The sequence below is a fragment of the Humulus lupulus genome, chromosome 7 (genome assembly GCF_963169125.1).
Source record: "Humulus lupulus chromosome 7, drHumLupu1.1, whole genome shotgun sequence".
Classification (NCBI taxonomy): domain Eukaryota; kingdom Viridiplantae; phylum Streptophyta; class Magnoliopsida; order Rosales; family Cannabaceae; genus Humulus; species Humulus lupulus.
The window spans coordinates 97,646,279-97,663,100 of record NC_084799.1 but is presented as its reverse complement, the minus strand read 5'-3'; the positions used below and the strand labels follow the sequence as shown (position 1 = coordinate 97,663,100).

The 16,822-nt window shown below is 35.5% G+C and overlaps 1 protein-coding gene across 1 annotated transcript; it reads right to left on the bottom strand.

The window, feature by feature from the left end:
- Positions 1–3,971: 3,971 nt before the first annotated feature.
- LOC133789802 (chitinase 2-like) lies at positions 3,972–5,289 on the bottom strand. The gene has a single exon (XM_062227533.1). The coding sequence runs from the start codon at positions 5,100–5,102 to the stop codon at positions 4,164–4,166; it is 939 nt and encodes a 312-aa protein (XP_062083517.1). The 5' UTR covers positions 5,103–5,289; the 3' UTR covers positions 3,972–4,163.
- Between the last annotated feature and the right edge of the window lie 11,533 nt (positions 5,290–16,822).

Here is a 16,822-nt window from a genome sequence, read left to right as displayed (position 1 = left end):
GTCAGTTGATTACTATGTATGACATGCATGGCTATTCTTGATGCATGTCGGTTGATTATTAAGTATGACATGCGTGGCTATTCCTGATGCATGTTGGTTGACTATTGAACGTGACATGCATGGATAATATTGGTGCATGTTGGATTGTTCGATATATTGCATATGATGCATGAGAAATATGTGATTAGGACATGCTTTGTATACTGGGTAGGATATTATTCAGAGCTTGAGCCTCTGTGGTTGTGCATGGTCCTAATTGTACTAGTATCTGTTTAGTAAGCATGTTGAATACCTTGTTTATGGATATTGAACATGTGATATATGTTTGGTGGCATGACTTACTTGTGTATGGCACTGACTAGTCAGGGACCGACTCTAAAGTCGAAGAACATGCATTGAATGGCTCTATGGCATTAATGCTAGACTAACCCTAGGGTCGAAGAACTTATAAGCGCTTGCCTGGTCTACGACCAGATGTTTTCAGCCAAGGTATATGACCCCGGTGACTGTTTGTCACATGGCTGAGGGACGCTGTCCTTAGTTACGACTCTAGAGTCGGGAGGATGGTTATGTTGGTGACCAATCACCATGCACCTATCATGATCAAACTTATGAAAGAACCACTTATCAATTAAGCCCTGGTGACCCTATCGTCACATGGCTAGAGGGAGTTGTACCCACTTCTGTGACTTTTGGCTATTGTCACCTATCTGCTTTGGACCGTTGGTCCTGATTGGCTATTATGATTATTGTTGATATTATGTCATGCTTTATTGTGTTTTCTTGCTGGGCTTCGGCTCACGGGTGCTAAGTGGTGCAGGTAAAGGCAAGAGGAAGCTGGACCATCCTTGAGTTGGAGAGCTTAGGTGATGATGTGTACATATGCAGCTGCTCGACCACCACGGCCGAGGTTTAAAGTGGAACTAGGGTTAAACCCTGTTTTTCCGCTTAGAACGGCATGTTGTAAATATTTTCTGTAATAGACTCTGAAATTATATTTTCGGGATCCCAATGTATATATTAAACGTTCTAGTGAAACGTTACATCTTAACCAAAATGTTTAATCCCTAAACCGCTAATCATACTTAGTTACACGTTTTTGGCCAAATGATTCGATTAGCGAGTTTAGCATTGTTTACAAGGCACACCGTAACGGTCCCTGGAGTTGGGGCGTTACACATGTCATCTGTCTTAGATTTAATATTATGTTTTTAGCTCCAAAATGATGTGTTTAAAAGCTCTAATCCTATTGGTTAAACTTTATGACGGTGCCTACACTACAAAAGAGGTTTTTTTTAGAGTTGAGAAGTCTTGATCACACTTTTCAACTCTCTCTCTCTATCTCTTAAAGATCGTAAGTTTTCTCCAAGAAATTCATCAAGAAAGTGCTTGTTTTGAAAATTTCAAAGGTTTGTTCAATACCAATCCCCTTTCATCTTAAAAAAAGCCTTAAGCATCAACAGTGGGCTAGGAAATATAGAATTTGGACAGCGATACTTCTCGTGTATGAGGCTTATGGTGTTTCTCCCCCAACATTAAATTTACAAGTGGTGTTATTCTTCTCGTCATAGATTGGATTTCGATTTACGAATTGCACTTATTTTCTTCCTAAATTTTTCTGATCTCTACATTGTAAGTTTCATACCAAATCTATCTAAATAGGTGATGTGAGTTAACTCTCCCCAACAATCTAATTTTCTATATCTTTTAGTTTCTTGTTTTCAACAACACCATGGATGAATCTTCATTAATTTTGACTTTTAAATTTATGACTCAAGACTTTATTAGATTGGATAGATTTTATGGATCTAGTTTTGTGCGTTGGCAAGAAAAAATTAGGTTTATTCTCACTACTCTTAAGGTGTATTATGTTTTAGAGGACTTGAAAAATGTTGATCCACCAAAGGAGGATGACACCCAAGATGTTATTAAACAAAGGAGAAATATGAAGAAGATGAGCTCATATGTCGGGTTTACATCCTAAACTCCCTCTCGAATTGTATTTATGACCTTTATAGCAACTCCAAGTCTGCCAAAGAGATATGGGAGGCCTTGGAAAACAAATAAAATCGGAGAAGGAAGGTACAAAGAAATTACTTAATACATGTAATTGAAGTTTAATGATGATAAACTCCTTCTCCCTTAAATCCATGAGTTGTAAATCACTATGAATAAACTCTCCACCCTTAATATTGTGTAGTTGGAACAATTTCTTGTTGGTGCTATAATAGCCAAGTTACCACCATCTTAGAGAGGCTATAGGAAGAAAATTCTTTACAAGAATGAGGAGATCTCTTTTGAAGAGATTCTCAAGTACCTAAGAATTGAGGAGGAGTCCCGTTCTAGATAAACATGTGGATTAGTCTATTGGTGGGACCTCAAAAGCCAATGTGGTGGCCAAACCTCCTAACGACAAATGCAAAGGGCATAAAAAGCCCCATGGAAAAATTGACAAACCCTTGGCTCCTAGAAAGAATGAAGGTAAATTCAAGAACTCCAAATAGCCTTGCTTTGTGTGTGGCAAGAGTGACCACTTTGTAAGGGGTTGTAGATTAAAAAGAGCCACAACAATGAGCCAAAAGTGAGTTCAACCGAAGAAGATTTAGTGGCTACACTTAGTGAGGTCAATGCCATCAATGAGAAAGTGTAAGGGTGGTGGTGCGTATGACACTTGCGCCACCATCCATGTCACTTATGATAGACTCTCTTAAAGAGATCTTTGAAAACACAAGTGACAGACATAAAATTCAAATGTGCAATAAAAATTCACTAATAATTAGTATTCTTATTTATTCTACTCACATCAAATTAAGAATGACTAGTGTGTAATAAGCTACTCTCCTACCCAAAACCCAATATTGCCTAGCACTTCAGAGGAAAAAAAACAACACCAGCAACAAAAAAGCCTTGACTAGTTTGGAATTATTAAGTTTGATGTCGAGTGTTGCATTTTAAAACAAAATTACAAAAGAAATAGTAACAATTGATATTTACAATTTTTATAAAAAAATTTATGTGATTTTAAGTTTTGACTTTTTAAAGTTTTTGATGTGATTTTAAGTTTTGACTTTTTAAAAATTTGTCTATAGAATTATTAAATTAAGCTTTTTTGGGGTATCATGTTTCTTTATAGACATCTAATAAGAAAAATACAACGATTGTGTGATACCAACATTTTTATGCTCTGTACCTAACCAAAAAAAATTCCAAAATGTATGGCATAATCATAAAATAGGCAACAAGACATTCATAACTATTAAATGTGTAAGGACCAATATTTTCAGTATGAAAAATTAGGTCCAGTCGTATTTGGAATGATCTTATGTTGTGTCTGGAGTTTGTTCGTTTTTAGTAAGTGTCCACGTCAGCCTGTGTGTACAACAAGGTTGTTAGTGTTTAACAGCTGTTGGTTGTTTCTGGTTTATACCTAATTGTAGCTAAGTATATATACTGGCCTGGTTAATTACTTACAGCTAACTCTCTCATATCGGACAATTGGAGATTGTGCTTTGTATTACTCTTCTCTTTGTTCTATTGATTTTTGCAGGCTCTTGCAAGAAACTCCATTGATGGTGATTCAAGGTTTCTGTGCAAGCTCTGAAGTCAAGCTGTGATTGCTGAAGGGATTTCAGCTGAGTCTTGACGCCATAGATCTTAAGGTGTTCGGATCTGAAATATTGTTGAAGTGAGTTCAACATTGAAGCAAGGGGATCTTGCATCTATAACCAATGGATTTGGTTATTTAGGTAAAAAAGCTTCACTCTATTTTGAGAAAGAATGTATAGCTTACAGGTTTAATCTAGAATTAGTTATTGTAAAATTACATCTTGATATAGTGAGAATTATTACCCTGGTTTAGGGAACCCAAGCACTAGTCGGCTGGAATAACTTTTCAGTGCAGACGAAGCTTGTAATTTCGTGTGTTTCGTGTGTTGACTCTTATGATTTTGTTTTTAATGTTCAAGCATAAATCAAGATAAAATATATATGAATATTGTAAAATTGGAAAGATAGGTAAAAACTTAGGTTTTTCAAAATGTACTACTAGTAAAGAAATCATTATATTACAATAACAGAAGTATAATTCTAGACCAAATAAGCTAAGCAAGCATATTATAATAATATGAAAGGAGATCAAATATTATAGATATATATTATTAGTACTAGTTACGATGAGAACGACTCGCTAGAAGTGTCTGTGATCTCTTCTCATAACGAAAGCCATTCTTCTTAGAGTCATCAGCGGACCAAATAAAGATTCCATGAAGCTGTCCCTGTTGTTTCAACTGATTACAGGCCATGAAAAAACCATTTTCCGGCGACAATCCACCGCTGCCGTCACTAATAAAGCTGGTCAAAACCTTCCCACCATGGTAGTTAGAGCTTTGAGTCTTAAAGTAATCAATGAACTGAGACACCGTGGTTCCCTCATCATAAGCATAGAATTGGAAATTCACATAGTCAATCAACTGCCCATATTTATTCCACAAGGCCTTGTAATGGCTCTGAACTTGGTCATCGTCAAAGGGAGCAATGGAAGCGAACGAGATCACATCGTTTTCTTTCAAAGTCTTTATGAGCCGTCCGATGCACTCAGCGAAAGTATGAGTGTCGGAGCTGAAGTGCTCATAATCGATATCGATTCCATCGAGGCCATACTGTTGGATGATTTGAGTGAGAGTGGAGACGGCATTGGACACCCAAGAGTCGATGGAGAATGGCTTGAAGTATGCGTAACCGCTGCTGACGCTGTCGCCGCCGAGGCTAAGGCCTACTTTGACGTTGGGATGGCGTTGTTTGATGGCAGAGACTTGAGATGGGGAGAGGTTATCGGAGTCCCAGAAGACGTTGAATTTGCCATTGGTTGCGGTTGTGCCCGATGTGTCATAATCTATGGCAAAGGAGAGAAGGAAGTGAAAGTCCACGTTTGGGTTGATTGGTACGTCAGAGAATTTCACGTTGTTGAATTCCGCTCCTATGTATTCTCTGAAAAGGTTTGCGTTTGGAGCCGAGTGAGCTTCGACTGGTAAGAGTAGTGGTGACAATTGGAATAATAAGAGGAAAATTGTAATGAAAAGTTGGTTTGGATTAACAAACTTCATCGTTTTTTGGGTTTTTGACTTTCTTTGGTTTTTTGGTTGTGTATTTTGATGAGTAAAATTGTGAAGGGTGGACGGGATTATATATGTGTGTATATTTGGGAATGAAGGTGAATATTTTGTAGAGATGTAATTGAGTGCCGCTACGGGAGATTGTGTTTGTGAAGAGACCCTTATTTTATTTTAGTGGACTTTTACATTAAACAAAGATGAAGTTTATAAGATATATATTTGACATGATGTTTCAACGCATAGAAAGTGATCTTAGCTAGTTGAATAGTATGCTGTTTTTCTAATGGATAAAAGAAGAATATGCTTTCTCCATTATGATAGTATGTAAACAAATAAAATAAATCCAAGTATTACTCTTTTTACAAAGCATGGTAATATATTCATTTGATATTCGGGAAAAAGGGCACCGTCATTATGAGAAAATTTGCTTGAAGGAGAGAAATATGACCTATTTGTAATCCAAAACATTATTCTTTACTACGATAGGTCTTTTTTTTTTCCCATTTCTAATTAAGTACAGATCCTCCTACTCTTAAGTAATTTTTTTTAAATGAAGATATTTGTGCTTCCATCACTAGTAAAGATAGTCCCAAAATTTCAACTAATAATAAATAGAATCCTCCACCAAGCGCGATTCTTCTTGTGTTTTTTCTCAATGATGTATTGTACTTTTCGGGTCAAAGGTCAAATTTGGTGTATTGAACAAAATCTCATTTTGATTATTCAAAATGTAATAAATCCATTCCATGACTTTAACGGCACTTCAAGAATACAATATTGTTTTTTTTTTTGCTGCAAAAAAAAAAACCACATTATTTTTATTAATTAATGAAATATATCAATTATTATCTCTTTTATATAACAAATGTATAAATAACGTAAATTTTTAGTTTTAATAGTTTTTTATTATTTTTAATGTTAATTTTAACGAAATATTTTTATATTTAACAAATGTTTTTATATTTAACGGTAAACACTTAAATTTAAATAAAATAAAATAAATAATTAAACAAATTAAAATATGATATTTTTAAGATAGTTTACAATGATAATTATTTAAAAATAATAAATAATTAAACAAATTAAAATATAATATTTTTGAGATATTTTACGATGATTTTTATTTAAAAATAATAAAATTATACGTTTTATAACTTAAATAAAATTTAATTAAACTTAAACTCACTTATTAGAATAATATCATATTAAACATATAATATAATATACTGTAAATTAGCAACAAATTTTTTTTTTTTTAAAAACTAGCAAGAAACTTAAATTTAAAATCCACATGTAATATTTAATATTACATTAAATATATAATATATAATCTCTTGTTGTCACTCCCAAATTCAAAATATAAAACAAACATAAACTTAAGCAAAAATAAATAAATTATTTAATTAAAATATGATATTTATTTAAAATTTATATGACATTAATATAAATTTAATAAAAATAATTAATAAATTTTATAAATAAAACTAAACAAACGGAACCGATATTTACCTCTAATTGGAGCAGTGCGAGAAATGGGGTCTATTGACCACACTCCTGAATAGGACGGAGCCAGGCTTAAATTGCGGAAGGGCCAAAGTGTCACACAAATAAGTTTTTTTTTTAATAGTTAAGATAGTCATTAATATCTCTTTCTACCTCGCAAATACAAATTCATCATCTAGTGTGCAAAGATCACAATAGTTTAGTTCTTAATCTTATTTTTTATTTATTTTGCTCGTATTAACAAGAACGAAGCCATACTTAAGCAAGGTTAATACCCACATAATTTTGATATGAGTTTTTATTCGTTCACCAACAACACCAATAATAAATAAGTTGGTCTATACCCTTCTAGCAATAGATGAAATGGGGCAGGTTAGACCCACCTTGCCTTGTGAGTAATTTGATGCATGTCGGGTCAAACTCCCCCAGAATGGGATGAGCCGAGTGAGACCCAACACAATTTACTTTTCTTTTTCCATATTTGATTTATTTGTTAAAAAAACAAAAAGAAAACTAGCATGCTTATGGTTCTATTCCAATCCCAATAAATTAATTTTAATTTAAGAATGTATGAACTAATACAATAACACAACTTTAATTTAATTAATAAGTAAAAAAATAATATGAGTTAATGAATAAAATTTTATTTTAATAATTTTAAGTAACATATATTTTTTCCTTTAATAAAATAATATATATGTTTAATTCATTATTTAAATTAATACATTTATTATTAATTAAATACAATTTTATTTAACCTTTATAATTTTAAAATTAATTAAAATAAGTAATGATTCCTTAGGGAATATGTACATCAATATGTTAACTTAAGAGACTTTTGCCTTAAAAGAAGATTAGAGACTTAAATGCTACTGTTTACCCTAAAAACGGCTACTGATGACGTGGCAAGGATTTCTCCTACGTGGTTGACACGTGGCCAAAGTACTGTTCGACCATCGACCAGACGCACATCCTTGTGTGAAGCTTAATTTTAGATACGACCAGCCTGCTCGTACCGTCCGTTTATTTACATATAAAGCTGTAATCTTATAATAATTACATTGAATATTTCTTCATTATTATATTGATACGTGATTATTAAGGAAATATAGGGCACGTTGCCATGTGTAACCCTCCTTGAGCCTATAAATATGCATGAAATAGCTCAAGGAGGGGACTTTTGGAACTTTTCATTCCCGAATCTTTTGGCTAAATATTGAGAGAGCTATAGTGAATTGTACATCGTCTTATTGTAATACATCCAAGGTTTGTGAAACTCAAGAACTCTAGTTCTTTGATCACAACTTTGAGATTAAATAATAACATGATCACTAAGTGGACGTAGGTCATTACCATTCTTTGGGGCCGAACCACTATAAATCGTTTGTGTCATTTTCTTTCCATTTGCTTCTCTTATTAATTGTCGTTTTATCTTTTGCCGTATATTTGACTCCGCGTCGTTGGCCAAATCGAGGGTCAACAGCTACTATATCAAAAGATGAGTGACTTTTATCTTAGAAAAGATTACATACTTAAATGCTAGTATATCAAAAGATCAATGACTTTTGCCACTAATAACCCATTTTAATATAATATTTTTTAATTTTAAAAATAATAATTTATATGATATTTTAAAATATTAATATAATTATGAATATTAAAATATTATTTAGAATTATTTTTATTAATAAAATGTTTATTTGATTAATTATAATTATATTAAAAAAATATTTTATAATTCATTTAGTCCTAAATTACACCAAATATAGTATAACACTAAGATAATCCAATCCAGTCCAATACAATCTTGTCCTAACTCATAGTCAAGTCTAGTACAATCCAATCTGGCGTACCAAATAGGCCCGAAATGGGTAAAAAAGGACTAGGTGCGAAAAATTTAATAAATTCAAGTCAATTAAAGAAAAATGAAAATAACGTTGGGAATGAATAATTGTTTTGGCTGCCAGATATATATTTTTACTTTAAAAAGAAACCTAATCGGGGTGGGTCGTCACTCGCCCTGCATCAATCAATGGTGGGGCGGGCGTCCCGCCTCAAAGTTAGCCCTTATTAGACCTGAGCAAAGTCACCCCGCCAGAGTGGAGCTTTGCCCCGCCTCGCTCGACCGAGTTGTTTTGAAATAATAATAATAATAATAATAATAATAATAATAATAATAATGTTTGTTTATACCATAATAATATAATGTAATGTTCGAGTTATTTTGGATATATATGACAAAAAAATTACTAGTTAAAATGTTTTGGTGAAAAGAAGGGAAAAAGAAGGTTTCCAAAAATATGATCTCATTTCGATACAAGATATTAAAATTTGACTATTTCATATGCTAATTTTATGTTATATTAGGAATCAAGTTGTAACACCTTACTTCCCTAGAGTCGTTACCATGTAATTTTGAAATGTGCCATTAGCTCACTAATCGAGGCATTATACTGAAATGTGTGATTAAATCCAAATAAAGAATCATTTATTAAAATTTAAGTATAAAAGGTTTGGACATTCATTAAAATTATACAAGTGTTACACCGGGATCCCAAAAAATTGTTTCAAAATATATTTACAACTCAAAAGTTAGGCCACAGTCGACCTAAGCAACAAAATCAAACGTTTACACAGTGTTCCTCAAACTACCCCAGTGTGGTGGCCAGGTAGGCCAAACATGTATGCGCCACTCCATGCCCTGCAACTCATGCTTGGGCGGCCTTTCCCTTGCCCTTACGTGCACCATAGAGCACCCATGAGCCAAGGCCCAGCAAGAAAACTCCATACACATAGCATATAACAATTCATTCCATTAAATGCATAACTTTAAATAGATACAACAGACTATTCACATAGCGACCTATGCCGACCAAGGTGCATTACCAGGCACTAGGTTCACGGTCTTCACCGAACGTGTGAGTACAACACCCTAGATGGCCATGCCATGGCGGCCTGCATTCAGCATGCTTGTTGCCATCCCGACCTTCGTCGATCAGTCATAATCACCCAAATGTGGCATAACAATTATAAATATTCATACATAACATTAAACAAAGATAATTGGTCCATGCCCTGCTTTACGGGCACAAACATTTTTCTTACCTGCATCCCGGCTGATCGAATAGTGTGATCCCGAGCACGATCCCCTAAACCCAAGCCTTAGCGGTAAAACCTAGTCACCACGCAATAATAATAAAGATCCATCAAACCCTAAACCAATTAAAAAAACCTCGGAAAAATATTCTAGTATCCAGGACCTCTAATTCTACTAAACTGGGTAGTAGAATCCTTCCCGAGCCCTTATGTTTGAGTTCCCGAGCTTAAAACCCCGTTTTGGCCATTTCCCCTAATTTGAGCCGCGGCCTAGCCCCCTAGGGCCACTGCGCACTACAAGTCAGAGAGCCCCAAGGCTCTCTTCAAGGGGATGCGGGCCGCGACGCATCTTAACCTGCGCCGCGGTGCCTGAAGAACAGAGCCACAGCTCGAGCTCCAGAACCCAGAATTTCCTGCGTTTTTTCTCGAGCCACAAGCACTGCAATCCATCCAAATCAAAACTTAAACCCAGAATCTAGTCTAGAACCCATATCAATACAACATATTCATCATTGTTACCCCAAAAACTACCCCATACTTTCATCAAAACCCCAAAATCAGACTAAGGCTTGCACCTCAAGAAAAACCCCAAAATTACAACAGAAACTACCAAAAATCAGAGTAGATCCCTTACCTTAATCCAAGAATTCGACCCTCAGTTCCCTCAGACCTCCTCCTAGCTTGATTTAAGTTCCCACCTCAAATCCTCAATTCCTCAACCAATTCCCCAAGAGTTCCACCAAAATTTCCATGCCTTAGTGAGTGAGAGTGTTGCATGAGAGAGAGAAAGAGGAGGGATGAGAGACTAAGTTACTTCTGATTGAGTGTAGAGTCCTAAGGACTAAGTCTATCCTTAGCTTCAAAATGACCAAAATACCCCTTAACTCAATTCTAGTCGTTTAATGCCACCAAGGGTAATTCCATCATTTCCCACATTCCCGCTAATTCCTCGAGTATTCCTATAAATCCCTAATTAATCCCGGCATACCCAAATACTCGCTAAATAGCTACCTGTTACCCGGTAAATCGCGAACACACACTAACTCCCCAAAATACCCCTAGGCCCACCTCGACCTGGGTATTTGACCCAATTGTGAATATTCTGCTAATCCACTCCCTAGGACAACCTCGGACCACACATCTAAAATATATCTCCATAATACTGTGGTCTCAGAAATATCACAACATAGCACACACACACACACACACACACACACACACACACATATATATACGCTCAACGGGTCAAAATTACAAATATGCCCTTAACAACACGAACAGGCCCACATGCATATTTAATTCACCTAAACATGCATATCTAGTCATATAATAATTTAATTCAAGTAATCACATACTAATGCGCATATATCACAATTAATCACATAGAGATACAATTAAATCAATTATTTCCCTATCGGCACACTAATCAAGGCCCTAAGTCTTATTAGCAGATTTGGGACGTTACACAAGTGTTGGAAATATTACACTTGAGGAAGGAACAAGAAATACAACACAAAATATAAGTACAAATAAGATACAGACACAAGAGTAAAAGAAAGAAAAAGATTACAAATACCTAGAAGAATGAATACAAAAGAACACATAAGCTTGAACAAGTTCAAATAACTTTGTCCAAAACTTATATTTTTTCTCCGTCACTTAAATTTTAGAGTATCTCAAAGAAATATGTTTTAGAACTAATCAAGTCTTCACTACATAGAATTTACAAAGAATATAATGTAAAAAGTGCACCTTCTTGAAAGTTGCATATGACTACTATTTATAAGTATTTCCACAACCTTTTAAATTTGAAAAAGATCCAATAATTCTAATTCGGTTTGTTGAATAGCTTTTTCTAACAACTAATTAATCTAAAGCTTAAAGAAAAGAAGATTGAACACATGATTTTTACGTGATTCAGGTAGTCAATCAACCCTAGTCTACTGGTCACTTGTATAAAGATGTTAAAAACTTGCAAAACTCAAATTCTCTTGGGGTTTCAAGCAATGTATATGCTCACTCTGAATTGGGATCTCTTTACAATGTGTGCCCTAGCCCTATTTATAGGTTGCTGGGGAAATTAAGCTCATTAATTGGAGCTGATTACAATTATTTTCCCTTAATATGGATTTATTACATGATAAATGAACATTTTTGTAATAAGCGAGTAGGTGGGCTCCAACGTATCTTGGTCGACCCATTGTTAGGAATCTCAACCCACTATTTTGTTGTGGGAAGCACCTCTGACACTATTAGAGTGGTAGCTGCATGTTTTCCCATGTCAGCCAGCATTGTGGTATAGGCATTTTTCCGCTTGTATGGAGCTGACACCACGATTCAGGTGACAGTGGGTGTCAGAAAGTTATCGGTGGGCCAGGTCCACTGTTCTTGACACCTGGCTGCCATTTTCTTGGGCAGGAGGAAGGTCCTCGTAGGCATGGAGGAAGTGAGCCGAGGGGACAGTCTTGTAGTGAGCCTTCGAGCTCTTTCTCGGAACATGGTACTCGAGAAGTGACACTTTGAGGAGGAAATACTCATCTAGTGGTGGTGAACCGTGGTTGAAGGATGGACTTGTCTCCCGTGGAGCTCAGAGTAGGCTTCAGAAGACTTAAATCACTTTGTGGATTCTTAATTTCCTTCAAAGTATGCCACGTGTCACTAGGTGAAAACATAAACAACAGGATTATTTGGATATTTTGGAGTGTGTTAATACTCATTTAAAAGGGACTTGGGAGGTTACAACACCCTTGAAGCCGTTTAAACAGTTTACAAAAGTGAGTTTAATACAAGTGGCAATGTGTTGCCACTTCTTGGACGAGCGCGCCTACAGTTCTATGATAGAGTGCTAAAACACTTTCAACCTCCTTTGGCACCTCTAAATGCCCATTGACCTAAAATTTATAACTCCAATCTATTAGACATATTAAAACTAATTTATCTTGATAGGTACAACTTCAATTCAAATTCAAACTTGGATGAATTGTGTAATTCCTTTTACACAATAATTCTTGAGTTACAAAATTCGTAACTTATCTCTTTATCAACTATTTCAATGTTTTAATTTAATCAAACATTATATTTCCAACAAAATATATAACATCAACCGTGTTATTTCATGCTGTGAGTATTCTTGTAGAAACCACCAACAATTGAGGACTCAAATCCTTTATCTTTTTAAACCGATTTTGATATGCTTTAATGAAAGACAATTTTTTTTATAAATATGGAAGAAAAAAATATAATGGTTTTTTTTAATAGTATGGGTATTTTATATTTGATTAATACAATTTTGACTTATAAAAAGGAAAAATAATCATATCATTCTCGATTTAAATTGTTAAAACTCAAATTTAAATTTCAAAAATCAAATAAGACTTAATTTAAAGAATAAAAAATGAGACTATTGAGTCTATCAGCAAGTGATGCAGATTTTCATTGTCTTCTCTAACTTAATATAAATGACAATGAATTTAATAATAAAATTATTGGGAAAGAGTGAGAGTATACCACCATAATAATAATTACACACAATAATAATGGCGATGTGTTATAGGCGATGAGTCACCTGCTGGGCATTGCCAAAACCCTAGGATTTTAGGCGATACATCGCTACCAAGGTGGAGACACAATGCTGCCAAGGCAGATCACACTTCTCAAAATTGACCTTAAACACCTCCAAATGCTCCCAAACTTTTTGAACATCCTTAGATACTCAATGTATCACTTTCGACCCAAAAACACAATTTTTAAATACCTACTACAAAAACTCAAATTTCATATCTTCACTATGTGAAACCATTTAGTGTTTTACACATAACTTGTGTAAGAACACTTCGAATTCATATTTTAAACAATCCTAACAAAAAATATATATCGAATAAAAATTCTAGCATTTTTGTTGAAGATCATTGCTATTTATTTTATTATTTGTTGCAATTTTATAGGATTAGAAAATGATTTAATTGTATTCAATCATGTATATATATGTACACTAAATAATTTTCATATCGTTTTCGTGTTATGGTACCATAGCCTTAGGTTTTTTAAACACCTTTCTCTATCTCTATCTCTATCATGGCAGACAAAGAAAACTCAAATAGCCTAACCCAGTCGAGCATGACATTCACATTTTATAATCCCAGTCACCCACTATAGCTCCATCATTCAGATTAGCCTGGTTTAGTTATTGTTCCACAACTTCTCATCACAGAAGACAATTATAAAACATGGAACCACTCCATGACTATTGCTCTATCAATGAAAAACAAGTATGCCTTTGTCGACGAATGCATAAAACGACAAAGAAAAGATGCCAAAGATTAATTATAGCAATGGATTCGTTGCAATAATCTTGTCAAAACTTTTTTGCTTAGTTCGATCTCCAAAGAAATTTCCGCTAGCGTGTTTTACTATGATGGAGCATTAAAAGTTTAGGAAGAATCGCATGAGCGTTTTTCTCAGGTAAACAATATTCAATTTTTTCACATTGAAGATGAGAAACATGATTGTGTTCAAGGAACTATGTTGGTAGGTTCATACTTTTCCGAACTCAAAGAATTATGGGATGCAAGATACGTGCTCTGCCCCATCTCAACATGTACTTGTGAAGCTCTGAAAGATGAATTGTCCTACCGTGAAAAACAAAAAACATTCAAATTTCTTATGGGATTAAAGGAATCATTTGAAATTATACTCGATAGGGTATTGTTGATCAATCCTTTACCAAAAGTCAATGCAACGTATTCTCTTGTTCTCAGACATGAACAACAACGCAATGTATCAGTTGGAAAAATCATAAATCAATCTGAGGTAGCTACATTTGCAGTTAAGTAAAATGGAAACCAAAGGTGTGGAAGGTGAATCAAAGAGAATCATAGTACTAAAAATTGTCGTGCACATTTGAAATGCACTTACTGTAAATGGAAAGGTCACACAATCAACTTCTGCTGAACACTAAATAAATTGGAGTTCGATCAACGGTCTCTTCCAAAAATAGAGAAGAGGGAAATTTCTAACCCATTTCCTTTTACTCATGAACAGTGCCAACAAATCCTGAATGTACTCAAATCATGTTGGTAATCCTTCAATTGATGATGATCTTTTAGGAAAGTCAATATGTTTTCTTTTCAAGGTAAGAAAACTACATGGATTCTTGATAGTGGAGCAACTGATCATATCATTTGTAGTCATGAATTACTTACAACATGGATAACCACTACTACAAAATTGGGCTTTCCCGACACCCAATCACGACAGTCAAACCCGTTAACTGTTGTAATTGCTTAGCACAAATCTACACCGATAGTTAAAAATTGTTGGCATAAGTTAATGATTGTCGCTATTGTTTTCTACAGTTAAAAACGGTCTCAATTGAACCCAGCGCCGATAGTTAATTTTAGACCAATGCTAACTGTTAAAAAATGTCACTATATTGGCCAATGTCGACAAATATTTCAAACCAATGCTGACAATTATAAGTTGTCACTATTGTCCTAAATGAAACACACCATTTTAGTAAGGCCAATAGCGACAACTTATAGTTGTCGGCATTGGTCCAAAATTGACTATCGACTTTGAGGTTTAGATAAAGGCCGATTGTCATTTCAGATTTTCCTTCTTATTCTCTCTATTTCGCACACTATCTCTTTCTTTCTCGCTCTCTCTCTCTCTCTCTCTCTCTCTCATGCGACTGCTCCCTGCCGTCGTGGTTCTGTTCTCCGACAGTGGTATATTTTGCCGACGATCCTTGCTGCAGTGGTAGTTCAACATTGTCGTGGTCACCCCGAAGTCCACCTCTCGCGCGTGCGGGTCAAGTCTTTGCCAACTACCAAGGTTATATCAACCCATTTAGTTTTGATTTTGGTATGGAAAACTATGATTTATATGTGTTTAATTGTAGTTTAAACCTATATTATTTGATTTCTATGGTATACATTTAAAACCCTAAAACCCCAAATTTTAGGGTCTGATTTCGTTCTATAAAATTCAAGGTTAGTACAATTTTTCATGCAAAATAACATTCATTTATATGTGCCTTACCCTTTTGTATTTGATTTTGACATTCATGGATGTATTTTGGTATATAACTGTTGATGGTGAGAGCTCGTTAACGAATCAAGGTCAGAAAATTCAAAGACTTAATCAGGAACTTATGAGCTTAGAAAAACTTATGGAGATCAAGAGAAAAATTGCAAAAGAGTAATGGAAGAGAACATGTATATTGTTCTTTGAATAGTTTGGCATTACAAGAATTTTCCAACCCCCTCCATGATGGAGTGAGGTCTTATTTATAGGTGGGCTCTTATGGCCCTTAGTACATTGTGGTCCCAAAGGGACAAAGCACTGCGTATCAAGGCTACAGGTGATCGTGGTGCCAGTGTTAGTGGTGGTCGGCTTCAGCATGTGTCAGGGGTTTGCAGAAGTACTTCTGCCTTGGTACTATGTTGTACCTCCACTACTTGTCGGGCACGAACCCCCATAGGAGTGCCTGAGGAGTCCTTGCTATGTACCATTCTTGTACCTCCACTACTTGCCTGATATAGATGCCAGGGTCACGCCTCTAGCCTCTTTATGGTCGGACATCCTGTACCTGCACTCGTACATTGTCCTTGATGGTTATCCTCACACATCCAAAATATATCTTCTTTGATAGATTTATAATATTTTTCTATGTGCTGGGATGCCTTTACCAGTTCTCCTCCTATACTTGGGTGACCTGGCACGGACGGCATGTGATGAGGCAATGAAGTCTTTACTAAGAAAGGCTCTCCTAAGGCCCTGATGTGGTATCGTGCACAGGCGAGACATCCTCGGCACATGGGCGGCATCGCCACCCTCGGTGCAACATGGCGAGGTGTTGGGGCCCTGCGAGGAACCTGGAGGGGCACGAGGTGCCTAAGGTTCGCGAGGCGTCTGGAGGGGCGCGAGGTGCGTGGAGGGGCCTGGTGCATGAGCGAGGCGCATCCGCCAATCCACATGAGAGGCATCCGAAGAAAAGTCTGCATGAGGCACATCTGCAGTAGGCCAATCCGCACGAGGCACACCCGAAGAGAGCATGTGTAGGGTGGCTGGTGATGCATTTCTAGTCTGTGCTTATTTTATGTTTTTACACT

Coding starts and splice junctions, on each gene's coding strand:
- LOC133789802 (XM_062227533.1), bottom strand. CDS start 5,102: ATGAAGTTTGTTAATCCAAACCAACTTTTCATTACAATTTTCCTCTTA.